Source organism: Petaurus breviceps, unplaced genomic scaffold (assembly GCF_028583685.1).
Source record: "Petaurus breviceps papuanus isolate PSGF00001 unplaced genomic scaffold, PetGlider_PUasm1.0 90692, whole genome shotgun sequence".
In the NCBI taxonomy this organism is placed as follows: domain Eukaryota; kingdom Metazoa; phylum Chordata; class Mammalia; order Diprotodontia; family Petauridae; genus Petaurus; species Petaurus breviceps.
In genome coordinates, this window is record NW_027187313.1 from 9,646,260 (window position 1) to 9,670,035 (window position 23,776).

Here is a 23,776-nt window from a genome sequence, read left to right on the forward strand (position 1 = left end):
TGCGGAGTAAAAATTTCTTCACCATGCACTTCATTTCCTTTTCCTTTCCCTTCCTTAAATAAATTGAAGCTTGTTGTAGCAGCAAGCACCCCAAGCGTCCTCAGGGTTTGCAGCCACCACAGGTTCTTGGATCTGCTTTGTCAAAGGAAAGCAACTCAAAATGGGTTAACAAGCTTACTTTAATCAGTCAGACATATATCGTTTACCTTATTCAGGGGAAAAAGGTCAGCACCCCAACTTCAAAATATACAGACAGAATTATCAAGACAGAAACAGATCAAGTAGACAGATTTCCAAACTGTCCAACCATTACATCCATACCCAGTCAACATCTGGGTTTCCACATCTGGGTTTTTCAAAGCCGGGGGACTCTCAACAACGGCTTCCCAGAATTCAGATCAAATCACAGAACACTTCTCAAGGTGAGTCCCAAAACAAAGCTACACATCAGGGCTTATATAGCCTTCTCCTGGCTCAGAGAATGTAACAACCTTTTGGACCCACTGGCCAATCAAAAAGTATCTCCTGAAAAACAAGCCTCCCACCCCAGGCTTCAGGTGCACTTTAGCCTAGGGGCAGGGAAGATCTTCCAAATTTGCATTCCCACTACACTTGTCTGAACAGGTCTTTTGCTAAGAGGAATATGTTTTTTTATTGTAATTTTCATGCATGCAGTTAAACACTCATCATCACATGTCTGTTTTTTGCAGTTGTTTACAAACCATAAAAAGCTGGTGCAATTTGACCTTTTTTATTTTACTTCACCTATATGTTTTTTTTTAATTGTGGAATAAAAGAATCATTTCCATGACATAGTACAATAAAAAGATGATTGCTCATGAAACTACAAGCCTATTATGTACAACTTGCTATTCCTTTCAAATATATAATAAAATTATTATATAAATTTCTTTTTTTCTTCCCTCCCCCCACCCTAGAGATGGCTACCATTAGACACAAGTAGGGGTGTGCATGTGTGTGTGTGTGTGTGTGTGTGTGTGTGTGTGTGTGTGTGTAAAATATTTCTACACATACTTCTATTTATCAGTTCTTTTTCTGGATTCAGACAGCTTCTTTCTCTTCATATGTCCTTTATAGTTATTAATAGTCAAAATGACTTATCTCGTCAAGTTGTTCTTAAAACAATATTGCTATTACTGTATACAATGTTCTCTTTGTTCTTCCCATTTAGCTCTTCATTATTTCATGCTAGTATTTCCGTGTTTCTAAGATCATTGAGCTCATCATTTCTTATGACACAGTTGTAGTCCATCATAATCATATACCATAACTTGTTCAGCCATTCCCCAACTGATGGGCATCACTGCAATTTCCACTTCTTTGCCACCACAAAGAGGGCCGCTATAAACATTTTTAGAATAGGTTCTTTTTCTTTTTCCCTAATCATTTTTTGAAATAGACCTGCATGTTTTATAATATTCTGTACCATCAACTCAAGCATTATCATACCTTATCCTATTTTTAGAGTTAATCTGACCATATTCATGCTATTCAAACATTTTTTTTTACTTTATGTAATAATGAGTCCCTTGTTTTTTGTGCTGATTGTGTTTCCCTCTGAAATGTTCTTCCATTTGACCATTGTGTTAAGGGCTATTTTAAAAATATTAACACAACTATTAGCATGGTACACAATAGCACGTTGCATCCACATACAATGATAGGCAAATAAAGACCAATCATGTAATGACATATTAAAACCATTGACTAAATTGTATGAAACAAATTAACTGAATTTTTAGCTCACCTAAAATGCAACCTAATATTTTATAATTCAAACTAAATTAAATTTAATGCTATTTGAAGTCAAATAAATTGTGATTATCTGTATTCTTCAATTTAAAATCCTGTCCAATGAAAGAATTTGTTTTGTTTGAATTTTCATATTTGTTACAAGAGTTTTGTTTTCCTTTTTTCCCCAGTGGTGAGAGTGAAAGAAAAATAATTTTGTTCATTGATTTTTAATTTTTTTTAATTCAAATATTTTGTTTTTATGTTATAATTACAACTTTTTCCAAAAGGTATCTTCTAGCAAAGTAAAATGATTAGGTGAAATTAAAAATGCAAGTAATCTCATTTGAAAATACAGCCAGTATTTCATATCTATAGCAACACCCTCAACTTGATTTGTTAAACTTAACAGAAGTCCACAAAATTTCAAAAGAATGTGTGGTAAGCCAGAAGTATAAAAGGCAAGATCTTACATGTTAGGTTATGGGAAAACCTGGATATGTCACACAGGATAGAGAGGCAAGGATGGTTTGCAATCTACATCATTGAATGGAACACCCACATCATTGTGATCCCAGATCCATTTGAATAATGGAATTTCTAAGTGACCATAACCTAAGAAGTGTATGGGAAAGGTAAAGTGTGGTTTCTCAGAGACTGTTTGTTAAAGTAAGTCCTTAGGCCTTAGGCCTACGTTTCCATTTTTATTAGAAATTATGTGACTTTGAAACTCTAGAAATCTTTCTGTATAGTTGCTCTATTCTAGTCAGTCCTCACTCAGCTTACCATGAAAGAGTTAAATTTCTATAGAACTGCAAGTATTGATGAACAAGACTACTGATAAGGGAGGACAGGCAGTAACCTTTGAAAAGAAGTTCAGTCCCTGGCTCCCAGAAAAATTCCTAGATAATACTAAAAATAACGAAGAATGGAAGGAGCTGGCAGCAGCAGGTGGATTTGACCAATCAAGGGACAGACAGTAGCCTTGGGACCCTCAAGTCCAGATAAGAATGTATCAAGGGTAGACTGAAAGGAGGGGTCCAGTATTCTGAGGTTGTAATACACTGACATAATGGACCTAATGTATTAAGTAACAAGATTAGAGCCTCATTAGTAATAATTATGTTAATGTTGATAACCTTTGCTTATTTAACCCAGCTTTAGCTTCTGTAAGGCAGCCTCCTCTCTCTTGGTGCTGTCCCAGAGACTCGACTGCACACTTCTCACAAGATTCTAATAAATCTTTCTACCTTCACTTTGAGAGGTCTCTGAGTAGGCAATTTGGGTTAGGGTCTCCATATCCCACACAGAAGGATAAGATATAAATGGAAAGAGAGAGCTTATGTGGAGTCTTTATGGAGAGGAGGCAATGGTAATAGACATCAGATGGTAAAGGTTGAATTATTTGGTAGAAATTAGATGTTTTCATAGCTAGGCTTTCTCTGTGTGGTTTGTATGTGTACCTAATAGCTGAAGATATGAAGAATAACAAAAACAATCCTTACACTCAAGGAGCTTACTTTCTAGCGGAGGGAGACAGCATGTAAATAAGATATATACAGAGTAGATGGAAGGCAATATGAGAGAGGAAGACAAGAAGAAGGAAGACAGCTGAGAAAACAAGGGAAGGGATCCTGTAGGAAGCTGTTAGATTTAAGCTGAGTCTTGAAGGAAGAAACTAAAATGCAGTGATTTGGAGATAGGGCATTCCAGTCCCTGGGGACAACCAAAGAAAAACACGAAGGTAAGAAATGTGTTGCATCTGAGAAGCAACAGTATAGTTTGATCATAACTTGCTTGAAGGAAATAAAGCATAAGAAGACTGGAAAGGTAGAAAAGGACCAGATCATGAATAAAATTAAATGTCAAATGATAATTTTTAGTTTTGTTAGATGTTGGAGATAATAGAAAGCCTTTGGAGCTCCTTGAACAGGAGAATGACTTGTTTAGACCTATACTTGCAGAAAATCCCCTAAGCAATTGAATAAAGCATAAATGGAAGAGGTAAGAGAATTGAGGTAAGAAAACTAGTTAGAAGCTTATTTAGATGACCAGAAAAACAATGATGGGAACCTGAACTAGGTCCTCTGTGAATGGAAAGAAGGGGAAGTAAGTACACAGGAGATGCTGTGAAGCCACATATGACAAGATTTGGCAATAAATTAGATATGGGATGTGAAAGTGAAAAGTTGAGGATGACTTCAAAGTGGCTGACCTCGGTGACTTGGAGAATGGTGGTAACCTTGACAATTACTGAGAAGTTCAGAATTGGGGAGGGAAGGTTTGGGAAAAGGTTAGGTGAATTTGGCATGTGTTGAGTTTGAGTTGTCTATGAAGCATCCAATTTGAGATTTCCAGAAGATAGTTGGTAATACATGACTATATTTTAGTAGAAAGATTAGGGTTGTGTTTGTATGTATATGTGTATGTGTATCTTGGAATTATCTGCATAGAAATGATATTTGAACCCATTGGTTCTGATTAGATCACCAAATAAGATAGTCTAGAGGGAGAAAAGAATAGGGCCAAGTACAGAGTCCTAGTGGTCACAAAATGAATAAGGAACCAACAAAAGAAACTGAAAGGGAGTAGACAAATATATAAGAAAAGAAACTGGTCTCACAGAAACCTATGAAGAAGAGAATGTTCAGGAAAAAAAGACAATCAACAGCTGGCATCAAAAATTGCAGGGAAGTCAAGAAGAATGAGGACCAAGTGAAATGTTTTTCACTTCTTTTAAGATAGAGGAGACATGGTATGTTTGCAGGCAGCATGAAGATAAGGAATGTTAAGAAAAAGAATAAGGGTGATAATGGTAGCATCTTCTGGAGAAGCTAGAAGGAGGTGGGATCAAGTTTTTGTGCTTGGGGAAGGGTTGGTCCTGACAAGAAAGGCAACTTATTACTTGTTGAATAAGAACATTCTCAGTGCTGAGATGTTTGAACCAGGGTACTATTTTTAAAATGAACACCATGCATATTCTGTTTTAGGTTTTGGTAGTATTAGCTTTAAATGCATGAAATTCTACAGTCAAATTGAACATAAAAATGTTCAATAGAGCATAGTGAAGAATCAAGTCAACAAGAATTTATTAAGAGCTTACTATGTAACAGACACTATGCTAAACACTAATTTAATGCTCTTAAAAGAAGAAAGGAAAAGGAGAGGGAAAAAATACACTATGGAGGAAAGGGAGAAGGGCAAGGGAATGCTCAATGAATAGAAGTAAAAAATTATGCAAATAAAGAGGAAAGAATAAAGGAGACGATCAGTAGTTGAACTTCATTTCCTCATCTGAACTGGTCAAAGGAGGGAAGAATATACTAACAACTTCATACAGATATACAGTAAAACAGGGGATAGGAAAGAAAAGAAAGGATAATATGAGGGAGGGTAGATGAAAGGAGAGAATAATCCTTAGCAAAACAAACACTAACAATGGAGGATGGGTCGCAAAGCAGGGTTTTAAAATAAAGAAAGAATAAAAACTTGTAATTTGGCTCTAGGAAAGGAAAAAACAAAGGGGACAAGGGATCAAAAGCAATTCTTGTAAAACCTTGTAACAGAAAGCACCCCAGCATCCCCGGGGTGGCTGCCAATACAGGTTCTTAGATCTGCTTTTCTAATCAAGAGCAACTCAAAATGGGTTAACAATCTTGCTTTAATCAATCAAACATATCATTTACCTAGTTCAGGGGAAAAAGTCAGCACCATGAACTTCAGAATATACAGACAGAAGTTAGAAGCAGAAGTTACAAGAAGACAGAGAAACATTTCAAGCAGACAGGACTCCAACTGTCTGACCATTACATCCATACCTAGTCACAGTTACCAGAGAGGGAAGCAACAACATCTGGATTTTCAAAGCCAGGGGGATCAATGGCTGCCCAGAGTCTCCTCTGGTAAAATCACACAACATTTCTCAAAGTGAGCTCCAAAACAAAGCCTCACATCAGGGTTTATATAGCCTTCTTGGCAATGTTAAATGAGTATCTCAAAAGCAACAGGAATTGTAAGTGAATAAGTATTCCAAAAAAGTCTCTTTTACTAATTTTCCCTTGAAAACATTTCAAAACCAGACACATGCAAGATAAAAATCCTTACAGGCAGAGTACAAGCAGGACCTACTAGCGGAGCCAGCTTCCACCTTCCCCAATCCATGTAAAAAGGGGACTCTGAACAAACTTTGGAGCTGCAGAACCCACAAAATGACACAGAGAAGCTAATCTCCCACTGAGGACAGCCCAGCAGGCTGGCAGGAATCGGCCAGCATAGCACTCTGGGAGCTGAGACCAGGCCCGGGTGAGCAGGAGGTTTTAACCCCAGGGCGGGCCTGAGCAGCTGCTGGCTGGAGGGACTCCAGATCAGCAGCAGCTGTGGCTGTTTCCAGAATTATCAACACATAGATGCAAAGGACAAAGTGAGAAGTTGGTGCAGTCTGGACTTTGGAACCCAGTAAGTGGGAGTACATTGGCTTTTGCCCCTGGGGAGAGAAGCCGCTGAGATGCCTGGCACAGCCAGCCAGTGCCATGTGGCAGCTTCAGCTCCTGGCCTGCAGAGTGTAAGGGGACCAAGCGACCAGTCTGAGGGGTAATCGCTATCACTTTAACCTGCTTGGATCTGGATTGCAGCCTAGGGTGGAGGTCCTGGGGTGTGTGTCCAGCTTGCCAGAGCATGTGGAGGCCTCAGAGAGGGCACCCATCTAATACCTCCGGCAGCTGAGAAAACCCCAGAATTTGGGATGAAAGCTCCCCTGTCTGGTGGCAGAGTCCTACTGTGGCAAAAAGCCCAAAAGTCAAGTAATTGAGTGGCAACATGACCAGGCAAAGGAGACAAAGCAGACAGAAGATTCCAACATTAGACTCCTATTTCGGGAACAAAAAGGAGCAAAGCATGGAACAGGAGGAAGACAGTGAAGTCAGAACTCCTGCACCAAAAGCTTCAAAGGAAAATACGGGCTGGTTACATGCCATAGAGTCCCTTAAGAAGCAGATAAGAGAAGTGGAGGAAAAAATGGGAAGAGAAATGAAAACGATGCAAGAAAATTACAAAAGGAGAGTCAACAGCCTGACTGAGGAAAACAACACCTAAAAAATAAACTAACTCAGATGGCAAAAGAGGCTCAAAAAGGCAATGAGGAGAAGAATGCCTTAAAAAGCTGAATTTTCCACATGGAAAAATAATCTCAAAAATTCATTAATTCTTCCTTCAGAATTAAATTGGAGCAAATGAAAGCTAATGACTTTATGAGAAATTAAGATGCTGTTAGATCCAAACAAATGAAAGAATAGAAGGCAATGTGAAATATCTCATGGGAAAAACACTGACCTGGAAAATAGATCCAGGAGAGATAATTTAAAAATTATTGGACTACCTGAAAGCCATGATCAAAAAAAGAATCTAGAAATCATCCTCCAGGAAGTTCTCAAGAAAAACTGCCCTGATGTTTTAGAACCAGAGGGCAAAATGGAGGTTGAAAGAATCCAGCGATCACCTCCTGAAAAAGATCCCCAAAAGAAAACTCCTAGGAATATTATAGCCAGGATCCAAAATTCCCAGATCAAGGAGAGAATATTACAAGCAGCCAGGAAGAAACAATTTGAATATTGTGAAACATAATCAGGATAACCCAAGATCTGGCAGCTTCTATATTGAGGGATCGAAGGGCTTAGAATATGATATTCTGGAGGTCAAAGGAGCTGGGATTAAAACCAAGAATCCCACCAGCAAAACTGAGTATCATGTTTCAGGGGGAAATATGGTCATTCAGTGGAATAGAGGACTTTCAAGCATTCTTGCTGAAAAAAACAGAGTTGAATAGAAAATTTGACATTCAGATACAAGAAGCAAGAGAAGCATGAGAAGGTAAACAGGGAAAAGAAATCATAAGGAACTTATCAAAGTTGAACTATTAACATTCCTACATGGAAAAATGATAACTGTAATTGATGAAACTTTTCTCAGTATGAAAATAGTTGAAGGGAATAGAAATATATATATAGGTATATGGGCATATGAATGCATATGTGAATGTGTGTATATGTGTTTACAGGCATACATAGATAGAGGGCACAGGACCAATTTAATAGGAAGGGATGATACTTAAAAGGTGAAATTAAGAGGTGAGATGAATATAATGAGAGGAGATGGGGAGAGACAGAATGGAGTAAACTATCTCATATAGAATAGGCAAGGGAAAATGGTTACAATGGAGGGGAAGAATAGGAAGGCAAAAGGGAATGGGTCAACCTTATTCTCATTGAATTTGGCTTGAGGAGGAAATGAAATAAACACTAAATAGGGTATCTCACCCTACAGAAGAGTAGGGGGGAAGGGGATGAGAGGGGGGATGATGGAAGGGAGGGCAGGCTGGGGGGAAGGGAAGTTGGAAACATCCACTTTTGAAAAGGTACAGGATCAAAGTAGAGAATAGAACAAGTGGGAGGTGGGATAGGAGGTAGGGAAATATAGTCAGTCTTTTAAATATATCTACTATGTTATTGTTTTGCATTAGCTACACATGTACAACCTATACTGAACTGTTTATCTTCCCAGTAAGGGTGGGTGACAAGGGAGGAAGGGATTGAATCTGGAATTCAAAGTTTTAAAATCAAATATTTAAATATATATACATACATATATATATATACACTATTATTAATACTATTTTACATGTAATTGGGAAATAAGAGATACAGGCACTGGGGCATAGAGATCCACCATGCCCTAATGGAAAATTCGAAAGGGGTATGGGAGAAAATATGGGAGAGAGCAGATTGGAGGAGGGGATATCCTGTGGGATTGCTATTTTGGGGTGGTGGGTAGGGGAAAAACGGGGAGAAAATTTGTAACTCAAAATCTGGCAGAAATAAATGATGTAAATCAGAAGTTAATAAAGCTTTTGAAAAATGGGGGGGAAAAAGAGAGATAGAAAGAACAAGAGGACCAGTATGGTTAGCTGATAAAGTACAGGAAAAGGAGTAATTTATAATAGGATTGGAACTAGGACCTTATATGTCAAACAGTGAAGTTTGTACTTGATCATTTATATTTATGTAATTTACAAATCTGTATAAATTTTGTATAACATACAATATGCATAAATTATAAAAAAAGATAAAAATCTTTCCAAATGACAGAAATTTCTCAATGGTAGCAATAGGAAATAGGTTTAATGACTCACAAATCCTCTCAGATATTATATTCTCTAACTAACCTAACTACTGACATATTTAATAAAAAGTAAAAAATAAATCAGTCTATTCCTTTCTCTTTTACTCATTAAACTCGTTGTCATTTCCCATTCCCTATCTCACTTTGAAGGAGTGAATCTCCTTCTAGAATTCTAGAATCAATCTAGAAAATGACCAGCCAGAGAAGTTGTGTTTCCATGTGAAGAGAGACTACTCTGCTATTTAGAGTTAGAAAAGTCATTTCTCCTTATTAAAAATAAAACAGAGATACTTTTTAGCAAGTAAAAATAGCTACCTGTATTATTTTAATTTTCCACTAAGCAATAATGGGTGCTGTCAATATGTATCTATTTATATGTGTATTGCTTGGCGAAGAGTTGGATTTCCCCCTCATTCCTATTGAACAACAACAGTACAAAACACCCAACCTTAGGGAGATGCCCCCTAATAAAAGAACATTCATGCATGTAAGAATGTCTGTGTTAGCTCTTTCTTTTTGTTCTCTTGACCTTGAGGGAAATCGTTCTATGTCATTTTTTTTTTTCTCTTGAACTAGTTTGATTCGAGGTACAGAAGAAAAAGATCTATTAGCTTTTTCTATCTAAAAGAATGTCTTAGTAGAAGATTGTTGAGGCGAAAAAATAGTTCCTGGGAAATTGCTGCACCAATCAATGGATGGTTTTATGTTACAATTATATTTATGTCCTATAGTCTTTGCAATTTTTTTATTTTTTAGTTTATATCATTCATTTCCACAAGATTTTGGGTTACAAATTTTCTCCTCATTTTTCCCCTACCCACCACCCCAAAAAGGTGATCCCACTGAATATCCCCTCCCCCAATCTACTCTCTCCCATATCTTCCCCCATCACCCCTCCCACTTTCCAGTAGGGCACGGTGGATCTCTATGCCCCAGTGCCTGTATATCTTATTTCCCAGTTACATTTAAAATAATATATATATATATACATATATATTAAACATTTTATTTTCAACCTTTGTATTTCAGATTCTTACCCTACCTCCCTTGTCATCCACCCTTACTGAGAAGATAAGCAATTCAATGTAAGTTGTACATGTGTAGCTATGCAAAACATTTCATTAGTGGATATATTGTAAAAGACTGATTTTATTTCCCCCATACTATTGCACCCCCCACTTGTTCTTCTATTCTCTACTTTAATCCTGTCTGTTTTCAAAAGTGGCTGCTTCCAGCTTTCCTTCTGCCCAGCCTGCCCTCCCTTCCATCACCCTCCCTCTCATCTCCTTCCCCCCTACTCTCCTGTAGGGTGAGATACCCTATTTAGTGTATATGTCATTCCCTTCCTAAGCCAAATTCATTGAGAATAAGGTTGGCTCATTCCCTTTTGCCTTCCTGTTCTTCCCCTCCATTTTAACAGGTTTCCCTTGCCTCTTCTATATGAGATAGTTTACCCCATTCTATCTCTCCCCATCTCCTCTCATTATATTCCTCTCTCACCTCTTAATTTCACCTTTTAAGTATTATCCCTTCCTATTCAACTGGTCCTGTGCCCTCTGTCTATATATACCTGTACACATATATACACACACTCATATGTATTCATACGCCCACATACCCTCCTATATAGACATACTATGTATGCATACATATATATATATATATATATACATTTCTATTCCTTTAAATTATTCTCATACTGAGAAAAGCTTCATAAGTTACAATTATCACTTTTCCATGTAAGAATGTATGTAGTTCAACTTCAATAGGTTCCTTATGTTTTCTTTTCCGTTTACCTTCTCATGCTTCTCTTGCTTCTTGTATCTGAATGTCAAATTTTCTATTCAACTCTGGTTTTTTCAGCAAGAATGCTTGAAAGTCCTCTATTCCACTGAATGACCATATTTTCCCCTGAAACATGATACTCAGTTTTGCTGGGTAGGTGATTCTTGGTTTTAAGCCCAGCTCCTTTGACCTCCAGAATATCATATTCCAAGCCCTTCGATCCCTCAGTGTAGAAGCTGCCAGATCCTGTATTATCCTGATTGTGTTTCCACAGTATTCAAATTGCTTCTTCCTGGTTGCTTGTAATATTTTCTCCTTGATCTGGGAACTCCAGAACCTGGCTATAATATTCCTAGGAGTTTTCTTTTGGGGATCTTTTTCAGGAGGTGATCGCTGGATTCTTTCAACCTCTATTTTGCCCCCTGGTTCTAAAACATCAGTACAATTTTCCTTGAGAATTTCTTGAAGGGTGATTTCTAGGTTCTTTTTTTGATCATGGCTTTCAGGTAGTCCAATAATTCTTAAATTATCTCTCCTGGATCTATTTTCTAGGTCAGTGGGTTTTTTCAATGAGATATTTCACATTGCCTTCTATTTTTTCATTTGTTTGGATCTGTTTAATAGTATTTTGATTTCTCATAAAGTCACTAGCTTTCATTTCCTCCAATCTAATTCTAAAGGAATGATTCTCTTCAGTGAGCTTTTGAGATTCTTTTTCCTTCTGGCAAATTTGTTTTTTTTTAAGGCATTCTTCTCCTCATGGGCTTTTTGATGCTCTTTTACCAAGGTATTTTTTAAGGTGATATTTTCTTCAGTCAGGTTGTTGACTCTCATTTTATAATTTTCTTGCATTGTTCTCATTTCTCTTCCCAATTTTTCCTCCACTTCTCTTATTTGGTTTTCAAAATCCTTCTTAAGGTCCTCTATGGCCTATAACCAGCTCGTATTTTTCTTGGAAGCTTTTTGTGCAGGAGCTTTGACTTTGCTGTCTTCCTCCTATTCCATGCCCCAATCCTTTTTGTCTCCAAAAAGGGAATCCAATGTTGGACTGCTGTGGTTGCCTTGCTTCCCTCACTTGCTCATGTTGCCACTCAATTACTTGACATTTGAGCTTTTTGCCACAATAGAACTCTGCTACCAGAGGAGGGAGCTTTGTCCCAATTGCTGTGGTTTTTCTAGCTGCTGGAGATATTAGTTGGTTGCCCTTTCTGAAGCCTCCACAGGCTCTGGCAAACTGGTCATGTACCCCAGGACCTCCACCCTAGACTGCAATCCAGATCCAAGCAGGTTAAAACAAGAGCAATTACCCCTCAGACTGGTCACTTGGTCCCCCTACAATCTGCAGACCCAGAGCTCTGAAGCAGTTACATGGCAGTGACTGCATGTCCTCTATGCCTCAGCTGCTTCTTGCACTGGGGTAAAGGCTGGACCACACTCCTGAACTCCCAGGTCCCAAAGTCCACACTGCACTGACCTCTCACTTTGTCCTTAGCTTCTATGGGTTGATAATTCTGCAAAACGCCATAGCTACTGGTGATCTGAAGTCCCTCAAGCCTGGGCTGATTGTGGCTGCCCTGAGGCTAAAATCTCAGGCTCACTTGGGGCTGCCAGGCTGTCTTCAGAGAGAGGTTAGCTTCTCTTGTCATTATGTGGGTTCTGTAGCTCCAGAGTTTGTTTAGAGTCATTTTTTACATGAATTGGAGGAGGTAGGAGCGGGAGCCCTGCAGAAATTCTGTTTCTACTGCACCTTCTTGACTCCACCTCCGCTTTGTAATTTTTTGTAAAGAAATTCTTTGTATTAGAATAAGAAAATGTAATTGAAGCAGGATATAAAGATATAAGTGAGTACGTGTCAACCTATGCCAATATAGATATACATGAAGGGGAAAGCCTGATCACTACCTCTACCTCTCTTATTTCCCTGATACAAAAAAACAAATGCCTTGCATAAATAGCAGACAATTAATAAATACTCATTACACTGAGTTAGACAGAAGGATATCAGGAGAGATTTTATGAAATACCTTGTTGAAATCCAGATATATTGCATTAAAAGCATTTCTTTGGTCTAACAGTCTAATAACTTTCTCATTTATTTATTCATTCTATTTATACACTCATTCAAAAATTGTTGATTAGATGTCTACCAATCTGCTATGCTAAGAACTGAGAGAAAAATAAAGATGATTGTATTAAGATATGTTCCTGCCTTCAAGGAGTTTGTAATCAAGGAGCAGGATATGGCATTTACATAATTGAGCAATAATATAAATTATTTCATAACTACAATGCAGATTAAAAGTAATTAATATATGAGGTACAATGCACTGTGTGCAAGGTAAAAGAAAGAGATGAGAACTTTTAAAGAGAAAGATTCAGTGAAACTTTCACAGAGGTGTTTCCTAAAATTTCAAAATGCAGAGATGAGGCAAAATAGAAAAATCCCTTACTTATAGTGAATACATACAATTTAAACAATCAACAAGTATTTATTAAATCTCTGCAATGTGCCAGGCACCCTACAGAACCAAGCCAGGGGAAATACATATACATACAAATATACACTTGATGAATACAACGTAATTTTTGAGGTGATGGCACTAGCAGCTAGGGGGTGGAGTAAGGGATTTACTTTCCTTTTTCTAAATGTTCACAAACCATCTAATCAGTAACTCCCAAGTCTAAATTTAAAAACTAAAACAATCCCTTATTAGAAACATATAGGCCAGTTCTTCTTATAATGAACTCCATTTGAATAATTTTGTTGGAATAGTATCGAATCCAATAATGTTTGAAACAAGTAGACTATTAGCTGAGACTTGAAGAATTTTGTCTTTTAGATATCTTGACCAATATGATATTTAATGAAACAGGATTTTATCTTAACTGTTAGATTTTCTTCTTGGCCTCTGAAATATCAATTATCAAAAATATTTTTGTTGATAATCTTGTGGTCTAAATTATTACATTATTAACAAAAGGAAGTCTCAAATTTGAATTCAATCACCTTTACATAGGCTCATGTCTTTGAAAATTGATAGCTAATTCACTCTTACCTTCAGAACCAAACACTCACCTTGAGGATCAACTTCTTTAGCTAACTTCAAGGCATCTGAGTTGGCGAGATCTGTGTTTGCAGGTGTAACAGCCAAAATCAGACAGTTTTCTCGAGTGATAAACTGCATAATCATTTCTCTGATCTGATATTCAATATCTTGTGGCTGATCCCCTACTGGCACTTTAGTGATTCCAGGCAGGTCAATAAGGGTTAGATTTAACACTGTAGACCAAGAAAAAAAGAATTTTACTTACACGCTCTGTATCCAAAGGAAACTGATCATATAAAGACATTTGATGCCTTAGTGAAAAAGTCACACTGTTAAACAGAGATAAGTGAATAATTCATAATTGCTATGCCAAAATAATTTTTAACACAATCTGAAAGGTATTTGCTTGCCTAACAGCTTTCTCTCAGGACTAGTAGAGTAAAAATGAGTGGGGGAAGGGATTATAATTAGAACACTCATTATATGCATATGGTACCTGACATGTAATTTCAATCCATAATGGTGTGAAAACACTCAGACTAAGGCTTGTCTTTTTCATCACAAACACCATATGTTATTTGTAGTGTGTTTAGCTAATTAGTCAAATGGAAAGCTGTTTCAGGCATTCATGGCGTCTTCAGGTGAACATATGAAAGTCATGAAGCTTACATTTGGGGAAGGAAAAACATCTTCTGAGTGAGTGATAATTTGACTTCTACCCAAATCAGTTACCATTCTGTGTATACATAACACAATTTATGACATATGGCAAACAGTACTGAGAAATTATAACTGAGTATCATGTCAATCATGTAGTAGAGTTGGTAAAGCAATAAAGGTGACTAGAAAGAGGATTAAAGATAATGAAAGTGTAAAGCACTGACAACTTAGTTCCAAGTAGAGATTATTTCCAACGAGGCAGTAAATTTCACATCAGTGGAGGAAAATCTTAATTTATGAATTCATACAGATAACATGGATCAGAATTATGGCTGCTGTTTCAGGAATACAATATAGAGATGCATAGGATTAGAAAGGAAATTCAGTAAGGGCAGACTCGACCAGAGAATTGAACAAACACTAAAGATTTGCGCCAATACAGAATTACTGAAGTAAGCAGTGAATGCATGTCCCAGATTTCAAAAGTTCAAGATAAACCCAGAGATTTTGAAAAATGTGTGTTAATCAGTTCAGGTAGAGACATCCGCTGTGGTGGAAAGCTGTTAGCTAGGCTTTTGGGAATATGTCATTTTTATAAACCCTAAACGTCATCAAATACAAAAGAATTTTATTGGAAAAGAAAGAAAATGTCTTATGAATCTTAGGAGTTAAAATGTAGAAGAAAAACTATTAGAGTTTTTTTTTTTTCCCCATGAGCACATGCCATTGATTTTATATAATTATATTTGTAATGCAAAGTATATCACAAGAAAGGGACCCCACTCTTTAAGGATTTTAAAGTACATATTATAGGTACAAGGACCATTACACTAAATGATGCTGAAACAATTTTTATTGAGAAAAATTTTAAGATGAATGATTACTTACCATGTGGGGAATAGACTCGTAAATTAATAGGTATAGATGAAATGCCTTTATTCATTCCTGTCACTCGATCTGTTTCTGCTTCAATCTCTTGACGAACTTCATCAAAATCTGTAAACTTCCTTCCTTTGCAGTGTAAGAATTCAGCATATTCTATAAGGACAAAGAAATATGCTAGTCCTAATGCCATATTAAAATTATTTTAGTATTTCAAGGATTTAAATTAGCACTCTCTTCACTAATGAAAACTGTAAATCCTCTATAATGTGATAACAGTAATGACAGCTAATATTTATATTGGACTTTGAGTTTTATAAAACTTCATATATATGCATATGTCCACACATATATATCACATATATGTACATGTACATATGTGGGTATATATGTATACATAGATATATGAAATTGGATTTGGTTTTATCCTCCAAACTTTAAGACTGGTATTATGTATATATTTTAAGAAGGGGATATTGAGGCTCAGAGAGATTAAATTACTTGCATGGCTAGCAAAGATCTGAGGCAGGATTCAATTTCACATCTTTCTGACTCCAAGTTCAGCATTCTATCAACTATACCACCTATTGTCTCAATGAAGATGATAGTCTTAGAATGTTATCATTTCCCCCTGAAAGAAATCCTAGATGTTTAGAATAATAATGTCAATGATATGCCTATAATTACAAATCAAATCTTCCCGATACTGCCTGTAGAGCCATCAAAGTAAAGACAAGAAATATTCTACACTTTCATATTTTCATGCAGTTCAACTAAGAACTCTAGTTGAATATTCCCTAAATAATGTGGTTTTAGGAATAATTCAAAGAGAATGAACACCTCTGAACTAAAACCTAAGAAACAATGTGTCATCAAAGAAATTAAAACTATAATACACACAGAACAGTTCAACCATCAACTCATTTAACATTCTTTATGCTATCTATCCTACATAGTGATAAAAGGTATAGCTCATATGAATAATTTATAAACCTTAGAAAAAAGAACGGATCAAAACTAAAAAACTGCATACAATTATTTTAATAGAAGTTACAAAAATATAATGAAAATAACCTGCAAATTCCTACCAATTCATAGTTAAAATATGCTATTTCTCAGAAATAAGATTAGGCTTTCTTTCCCCCAAAGCTTAGAAAACCACAAATTAATATTATCTATGCTATACTGTACTTTTATGTATTTTGTTAAAATTTGCCAATTACATTTTAATCTGTTTAGGGCTACACTCCGGGAGTTTTGTAGACAGAAAGTAGCCCAGAGGCCAAAAGTTCAATACCTCTGATGTTAACTATATACTAGGATAAGCAAAATACAGCATAAGTACAAAGAATCCTTATATTCATCCAAATAAATTTCCCTGTAACTTCCACCCATTAGTCCTAATTCTGCCCTCTGGGACCACTAAAAACTCATACATTTTTCCTATAAATGCGACAAAATTTAAAAAGGTTAAAGAAAGATATCATTCCTTTCCACTAGTTCAACTTTTCATCATGCCTCTTCAATACATGGAGAAAAGAAAGCATTCTCAGAGGGGAGGAATATCATGAGCAATAGACATTGGAGACTTCCTCCCAGATCCTACATTTAGTGAGGGGGCCCAAGGCAGCCACCTCATAATTTTGCACCTGGCTACCCTTCTGGACCTAATCATTGTTTCCAAAAACTCAGCTTCCTGTTCTATCACAAAAAGTCATCATGCCCCTGCACTGAATGACCTCCTTCTCTCCCCTCCCAACCCCCACTTTTCAGCTGCTTTTTATGTGTTCTTTTTCCCCCATTAGACTGTGAGTTCCTTGAGCTCAGGGGCTGTTTTTGCCTTTCTTTGTATCATAACGTCTTATACTTAAGTACTTAATAAATATTTATTGACTGATTGATTGACTCTTTTTGACAGAGTAAAGGGAGATAGGAAATTGTAACATTCTTCTTTTCTTCCCCCTACATTATCCTACTCCTTTTTCTACTTTTTAATTTTTTTGCCTTATTTTTCAAGTCACAGGGTAGTAACTACAGATTGTTCACCTTGATCTCTGGTATGCGGCACTGAAGAGATTGCTGACCACCCTCCAAGAAAAATAAAGTTATACCTATACCTAAAAGTTTCCAGTTGATATACATAATGAGACAGGGACAAATCTGAGGACACTAGGGACATGGCCTGGCTAAGAGAATACCATAAGGAGCCTTCCACTATGGCAGCACTCTGAACAGGGGCCTGGAGGAATTATAAAACAAGCATAGATGGGCATGATATTGAATATGAATGAGGAAGAGATTTTACCTGGTAACTCTGTAATTTATACCCCAAAATTAGGTCACAAAATCAGTATGGAATGAAGAGGAGTGGTGGGTGAGGACAAAGAAGCTCCAGACCTGAGACTGTATATTAGGAAAGAATCAGAAACTGAGCAGCATCTAGGTGTTTGTGACTCCCATAATGGAGTGGGAGTCTGAAATCCAATTCTCATCCCAGTCTGAAGACTACAGCTGGACAACCAGCCCAAAGGACTCAGAACTACAATTCTGTGGCTCTAACCCTGCATGACTCTCCAGCTAGCTTACAGCAGCTTAGATCAGCAGCAGTCTGCTGGAGCTCTAACCTGGGGGAGCTCCAGTAGACTGCTGCTGGAGTGTGTGTGTGTGTGTGTGTGTGTGTGTGTGTGTGTGTGTGTGTGTGTGTGTGTGAGTGCGTGTGTGTGTGTGTGTGTGTGTGTGTGTGTGTGTGTGTGTGTGTGTGTGTGTGTGTTAGGCCAGGAGTTTGCAAAGCCCAGACAAGAGGGCAGTGATCAGACTTCACTCTGAATTAGACCACTCTGGGTGTGCTGCAAGAATAGCTCACCAATAAGATTGACTAGAATTCCTAGAAGAAATGAAGGAAGAGTTGTTGGGGATTTTTTTAAAGACTTAAAATTATTTTGCAAAAGAAATTAAATCCTTTGTGGAAGAAATTGGAAAAATACAGAGAGCTAAAGAGAAAAGATTTGGAAAGAGAACTGAAGCTTAGCAAAACAAATATAAAACCTAACGCACAACAGACTTTTTGAAAGAATAGAACAAATAGAATTACTATGAGAAAATATTGAAAATAAAGACAAAATACTGAAAAATAGAAGAAAATATAAGGTATCTCATCTAAAAAGCAATTAACCTAGAATATAGATGGAGAGATCATTTAAGAATCATTGGACTACCTGAAAGCCATGACAAAAACAAAAACAAAAGCCTGGACATCATATTTCAAGAAATCCAGTAGGAAACAAGAAAACAGAAAGAATCCACTGGTTACCTCCTGAAACAAAATAAAACTCCCATGAAACATTGAGGGAGGGAACTCTAAGGAAGAGGTTAAAAGGAAAGGAGAAAAGGGTAGGAATTTGTGAGTGGTGTCTGGGCAAGGGAAAGAGAAGAGGTACAGTAGAGCAGAAGTAGATTGCATCAAGCATAGAGCACTGATACTGAACCTTGAGAGCCACCATCTTCTTTGTAGAGAGGGAGTGGGAAACAAAGAGAAGAAAAGTATAACAGAGCAGGATGAAGGGAAATACACAACTAAATGATCAAAACTGTAAATGACACTGGAATGAATGCAACCATAAAACAGAAAAGGACAGAGAAATGTATTAGAAGGTAGAATCCAACAATATGTTATTTACAAGAAACTAACTTGAAGTGGAAATAAAAATACAGGAATGAAGAAAAATCAACAAACTTACATGAACTAAAAAAGGCAATATTAAGCCCTCAGGAAAAAAAAAAACATCAAAAACAGACTTGATTGACATAAACAAAAAAACTACATGACCAAAAAGGTGTACATTATGCTAAGAAATGATTAATTTAAATACTTAATCTATGTTCTACCTATATTATATAGTACATATATATTCACCTTTGCAAAACCTCTCAAACATGCTCCTTTCTCTCCTCTGACACTGCCACCATACTGGTACAGGCTGTCATCACTGTATGCCTGAACTATTGCAGTATATATACTATATAATATATATTGCAGAATGTAGACAACTATATTATATAATAAATAAAGTTAAAGCTAAAATAGTTACAAAATGAAATAAACAATAAAATTATAATAGCTTGGACCTCAATTTACTCCTTTCAGATCTAGACAAATTAAACCAAAAAGTAAACAAGAAAAAAATTGAGGACCTGAACAGAAATATTTTAAAGTTAGATGAGGTAGACATATGATGATTGTTGAACAGGAAAACAATACTTGTTCTAGATAGATAGATAGATAGATAGATAGATAGATAGATAGATAGATAGATAGATAGATAGATAGATAGATAGATTTCTCAGCTAATTTCACATTGTTCACTTTCATATATTTTGCACCCTCTACCAAACTCATTGATGACATTCCATCTTTCCCATTGTCCTCCCTTCATTTAGTCAGTATTCAATGCTTATTATCTATTACTTTTTCACCTCCACCTTTTAGTATCCCTAGCTTCCTTCAAAGTTCAACTCATCTGTTACTTTCTAAAAAAGGCCTTTCTTTATTCTGTTGCCACACAAGTTGCAAGTGTCCCCACAAAAATTACTTTGCATTTATTTTGAATATATTCTCTATTTGCTTTTATTTATATATTTAGTTTCCTTTGACAGACTATGAGAATTTTGATATCAAGGACAATTTCATTTGTTTTTTATATCCTCAAGGTACAGCAGTAATCAGTCAATCAAATATTTATTAATGTGCCAAGAGACAAAATACTGTCCCTTCCCTAAAGGAGCTCAAAATCTATCAGAAAATATGACAACCTAACAAATATCTACAAATTATATACAAAATAAATTGGAAGTAATTAAAGGAGGGAAGGCACTAAAATTAATAAAGATTGGGGAAGGTTTTCCATAGAGGAAGGGATTTTAATTGGAAATGAAAGGAAGCCAGAAAAGTCAAAAGGTGAAAGGAGAGAATTTCAGGCACAGGGGACAGCCAGAAGAAAAAAAAGTTCAGATCCAAGAGATGAACGATCTTGTTTGTAGAACAGTAAGAATATTATATAAAAGAGTGCTGTGACAGGGAATAAGGAGTAAGAAGACTGGAAAGGTAAGAAGGGGCTAGGTTATGAAGTGTTTTTAGCATCAAACAGGAGATATTATATTTGATCCTGGAGTTTGAAACAGAGCAGTTTATTAAGTGGAGGTGGGGAGGTATGACATGGTCATATCATCCATTTAGGAAAATGGATTGGAGTGGGGAGACACTTAAAGTAGGCAGACAGGCTACTGCAATAGTTCAGGCATAAAGTGATGTGAGCCTGCACCAGAATGATGGCAGTGTCAGAGGAGAGAAAGGAGTACGTTTGAAAGGTTTTGCAAAGGCGAAATTGACATGTCTTGGCAGGAGATCGGATATTGGGGAGAAACAATAATGAGGAATTAAGAAGTTCATCTATGTAGTAAGCCTGAGGAACAAGGAGAATGGTGGTGCACTCAATGGTAATAAGGAAGGTAGGAGACAGGGAGGGCTTGGAGATAAAGCTAATGAATTCAATTTTGGACATGTTGAGTTTAAGATGTATAGAGGACAACTAGTTCAAGATGTCTTAATGATAGCTGGAGATAACAAGACTAGAAGTCAACATAGAATAAGGCAAGACAGGTAGATTTATGAATCATCAGCCTAAAAATGGTCATTAAATCCATAGGAGCTGCTGAGATCACCATAGAGAGGTAAGAGAAAAGGACCCAAGACATAACGTTGTGGGATACCTACAGTTAGATGGCATGGTCAAGATGAGGATCCAACAAAGAAGACTGAGAAGGAGTGTTCTGATAAATAGAAGAACCAGGAAAGAATGATATTCTGAAAACCTAGATCAAAGGAAGTTGTGCTGTGTGTTGGTGTGATTTGTCCTTCATTCTCTAAGAGGACCATGACATCAGGAAGATGATGCCATGACTTACAACTGAATTGGATTTAAGTGAGGGAGGACTGTGCAAAGTCACCAGCCTCACTTTCTCCTCCAGAGCCATCTGGGTCCAGTGGTCAGATTCCATTCTCATATATGTATGTGTATGTATGTGTGTATGCATATGTGTACATGTATACCTACACATACACACATGCACACACATATGTATATGTTTTGTTGTTGTTTTTCAGGACAGCTGGAGATGGCCCAGGCTGCAGTGGGAGACCTTGGCCTTTTTAAGCTATGGTCTTCCAAGTTCTCACTTTCAGATCAAACTGGGAAGGGAAGATCCTCAGGGTCCCTGACTGAAAGAGAAACAATTACTATTTACATTCACTCTAAGCCATCAACCCAAAAAAATAACCATTAAGTGGTATAAGAAGGAGGAAAAGGTGATCAACAGTGTCAAAGGCTGCACAGAAGTCAAAAGAGAATGAAGACTGAGGAAAAGGTCATTGGATTAGGCAAATAAGTGATAACTGGCAAACTTTGGAAAGAGCGATTTCAGTGGAATGATGAGGTAATAAGCTGGATTGTAATGGATTAAGAAAAGTTGGAAGCACCTATCGAAGACAGCCTTTTTAAGAAATTTAAGTATAGAAAGCAGAAGAAATAGAGGACAAAAGTTTGGATGGAAGGATTAAGTGATGGTTTTTTAGAAGTTGAGGGAGATGTGAACATGTTTGTAGGCAGTAGAGTAAGAGTCAGTAGACATGTAGAAATTGAAAATAAGTGATTGAGTGGTAATGACAGGGGGCAATCAGTTGGAGATGATGCGATTGAATGTGATGGCTTGTGAAAGTAGAGGGGTTAATCTTTTTAAGGAGTAAGACCACCTCTCCATGTGAGACAGAGATGAAGGAGGAGATAGTAGCAGAAGGCATATGAATTGTGTGAGATGAGAAAAAGGGGAGAAGAGAGAGCTTATGGCAATTGGCTTCAAGCATTTCTGTAAAATATGAATCAAGGTTCTTAGCTGAGGGGGTAGGAGAGGGGGAACCATAAGAGGTTTGAGGAAGGATGAAAAGATTTAGAATGATAAATTCATAAAAGAGGTATAATAGGATTGCCTAGCAGCAGTGAGAATTCATCTGAGGTTATTTGAGATGAATTTGTGTTGGACTCAATCAGAATTTTTCCATGATTTTTCTCTGCTTTTGTTGTGCAGCACCTGTATATGAGTGAAGATGGCAGTTGGTGGGAGTCATTCAAAGCTGAGGCATATCAGAGTGTAATCAACAACATAAGAGGATCAGGAACTCAAAAGAAGACATTGTAGAGTTGAACTGGTTCATCAAGGGATCAAGACAGGAAAAGGAGACAGAGTGACATGTTCAGGGGAGATAGCCTAGTACAGAATTGAAGGATTAAGGGACTAGATAGAGGTCACATTGAGGAGAAAAGTAGAATGTGATAAAGTAATGGGGAGAGGGAGAGAAAGAGAGGGGGGCTGGAAACTCAACAGAATATGGTCTTATAAGAGGACTTGAGAATTCAGGAATATAGAGGTGGTCAATTTGTGAGTGAGAGAAATATCAAGATCATCGTTGTGTATTACTGTGGAGGAGTAGGTCATAGGAAATGAGCTAGCGTGTAAAACAGTGGTTAGGGGGAAGTCAGTATGTATGTTGAAATCCTCAAGTCTGAAGGCAGGAGTTGGAAGGAGAGAAAAATTGTAATCCAGAGAGCAGGCTGTGCCGGTGGGTTGGGAGCCTCTGGGAGGCAGACGGACCGCAGCAGCGGCCTAGGCATAGTCAGTGTCAGGGTCAAGGTCAGTAGTCAGTGTCGGCAGCTACGCAGCCCCAGCAGAGTTGGCCACGAGACACACACACCCCCCCCCCCTGACCCCCACCCCACACTCCACAGCCGCCCCCGGGGCCCTTCCTGGCCAGGCCAGGCCCCCGCCGGCCCGGCCCACAGACCCTGGCCATGGCACCGAGTGGGCAGCCCCCGCCCGAGGAGAACCTGCAGGGCTCTTGGGTGGAGCTGCACTTCAGCAGTAACGGCAACAGCCACAGTGCAGCGCTGCTTCGATCTCAGCCTATGATGGGGATATGGAAAAGATCCTTCGGGATGAGCAGCATGAGTCCGGACGGAGCAGCTCCAAGAGTTCTCACTGTGACAGCCCGCCTCGTTCACAGACACCCCAAGATATTAACAGAACTTCTGAAACGGATACTCAGCATTAGAGAGAACAGCTCCCCGTCTGAAGAAGATTATTTGGAAAGACAGAAACAAGTGGACAGCATCCTGAAGAACTCAGACTGGATCTGGGACTAGTCCAGTAGGCCTGAAAACATCCTCCCAAAGGAGTTTTTTTTTTTAAGCACCCAAAGTGCTCGGCCACTATCAGCATGAGAAACACGAGTATCACGAAGAAGGGGGGCATCTTCTCGGCAGAGTTTCTGAAGGTTTTCCTCCCGTCCTTGCTTTCTCACTTCCTCACCATTGGGTTGGGGATCTACATTGGAAGGTGTCTCACCACTTCCACCAGCACCTTCTAGGGCA

General features: G+C 37.7%; 1 protein-coding gene and 1 pseudogene across 5 annotated transcripts in view; one reads left to right on the plus strand and one right to left on the minus strand.

Moving 5' to 3' along the window:
* DNM3 (dynamin 3) overlaps positions 1 to 23,776 on the minus strand; it is a 708,993-nt gene that overhangs the window by 511,794 nt on the left and 173,423 nt on the right. For all 5 annotated transcript variants that reach the window (XR_011163889.1, XM_069065578.1, XM_069065580.1 and 2 more), the window contains exons 3-4: positions 15,306 to 15,455; positions 13,787 to 13,990 (exon numbers count right to left, since the gene is read on the minus strand). Coding sequence is in view for 4 of the 5 variants with exons in the window: in XM_069065578.1 (XP_068921679.1) it covers positions 13,787 to 13,990; positions 15,306 to 15,455 (354 nt within the window). In the remaining variant the exon portion in view is untranslated. The remainder of the gene's footprint in view (positions 1 to 13,786; positions 13,991 to 15,305; positions 15,456 to 23,776) is intronic.
* Positions 23,198 to 23,772, plus strand: LOC138144158 (BCL2/adenovirus E1B 19 kDa protein-interacting protein 3-like; annotated as a pseudogene).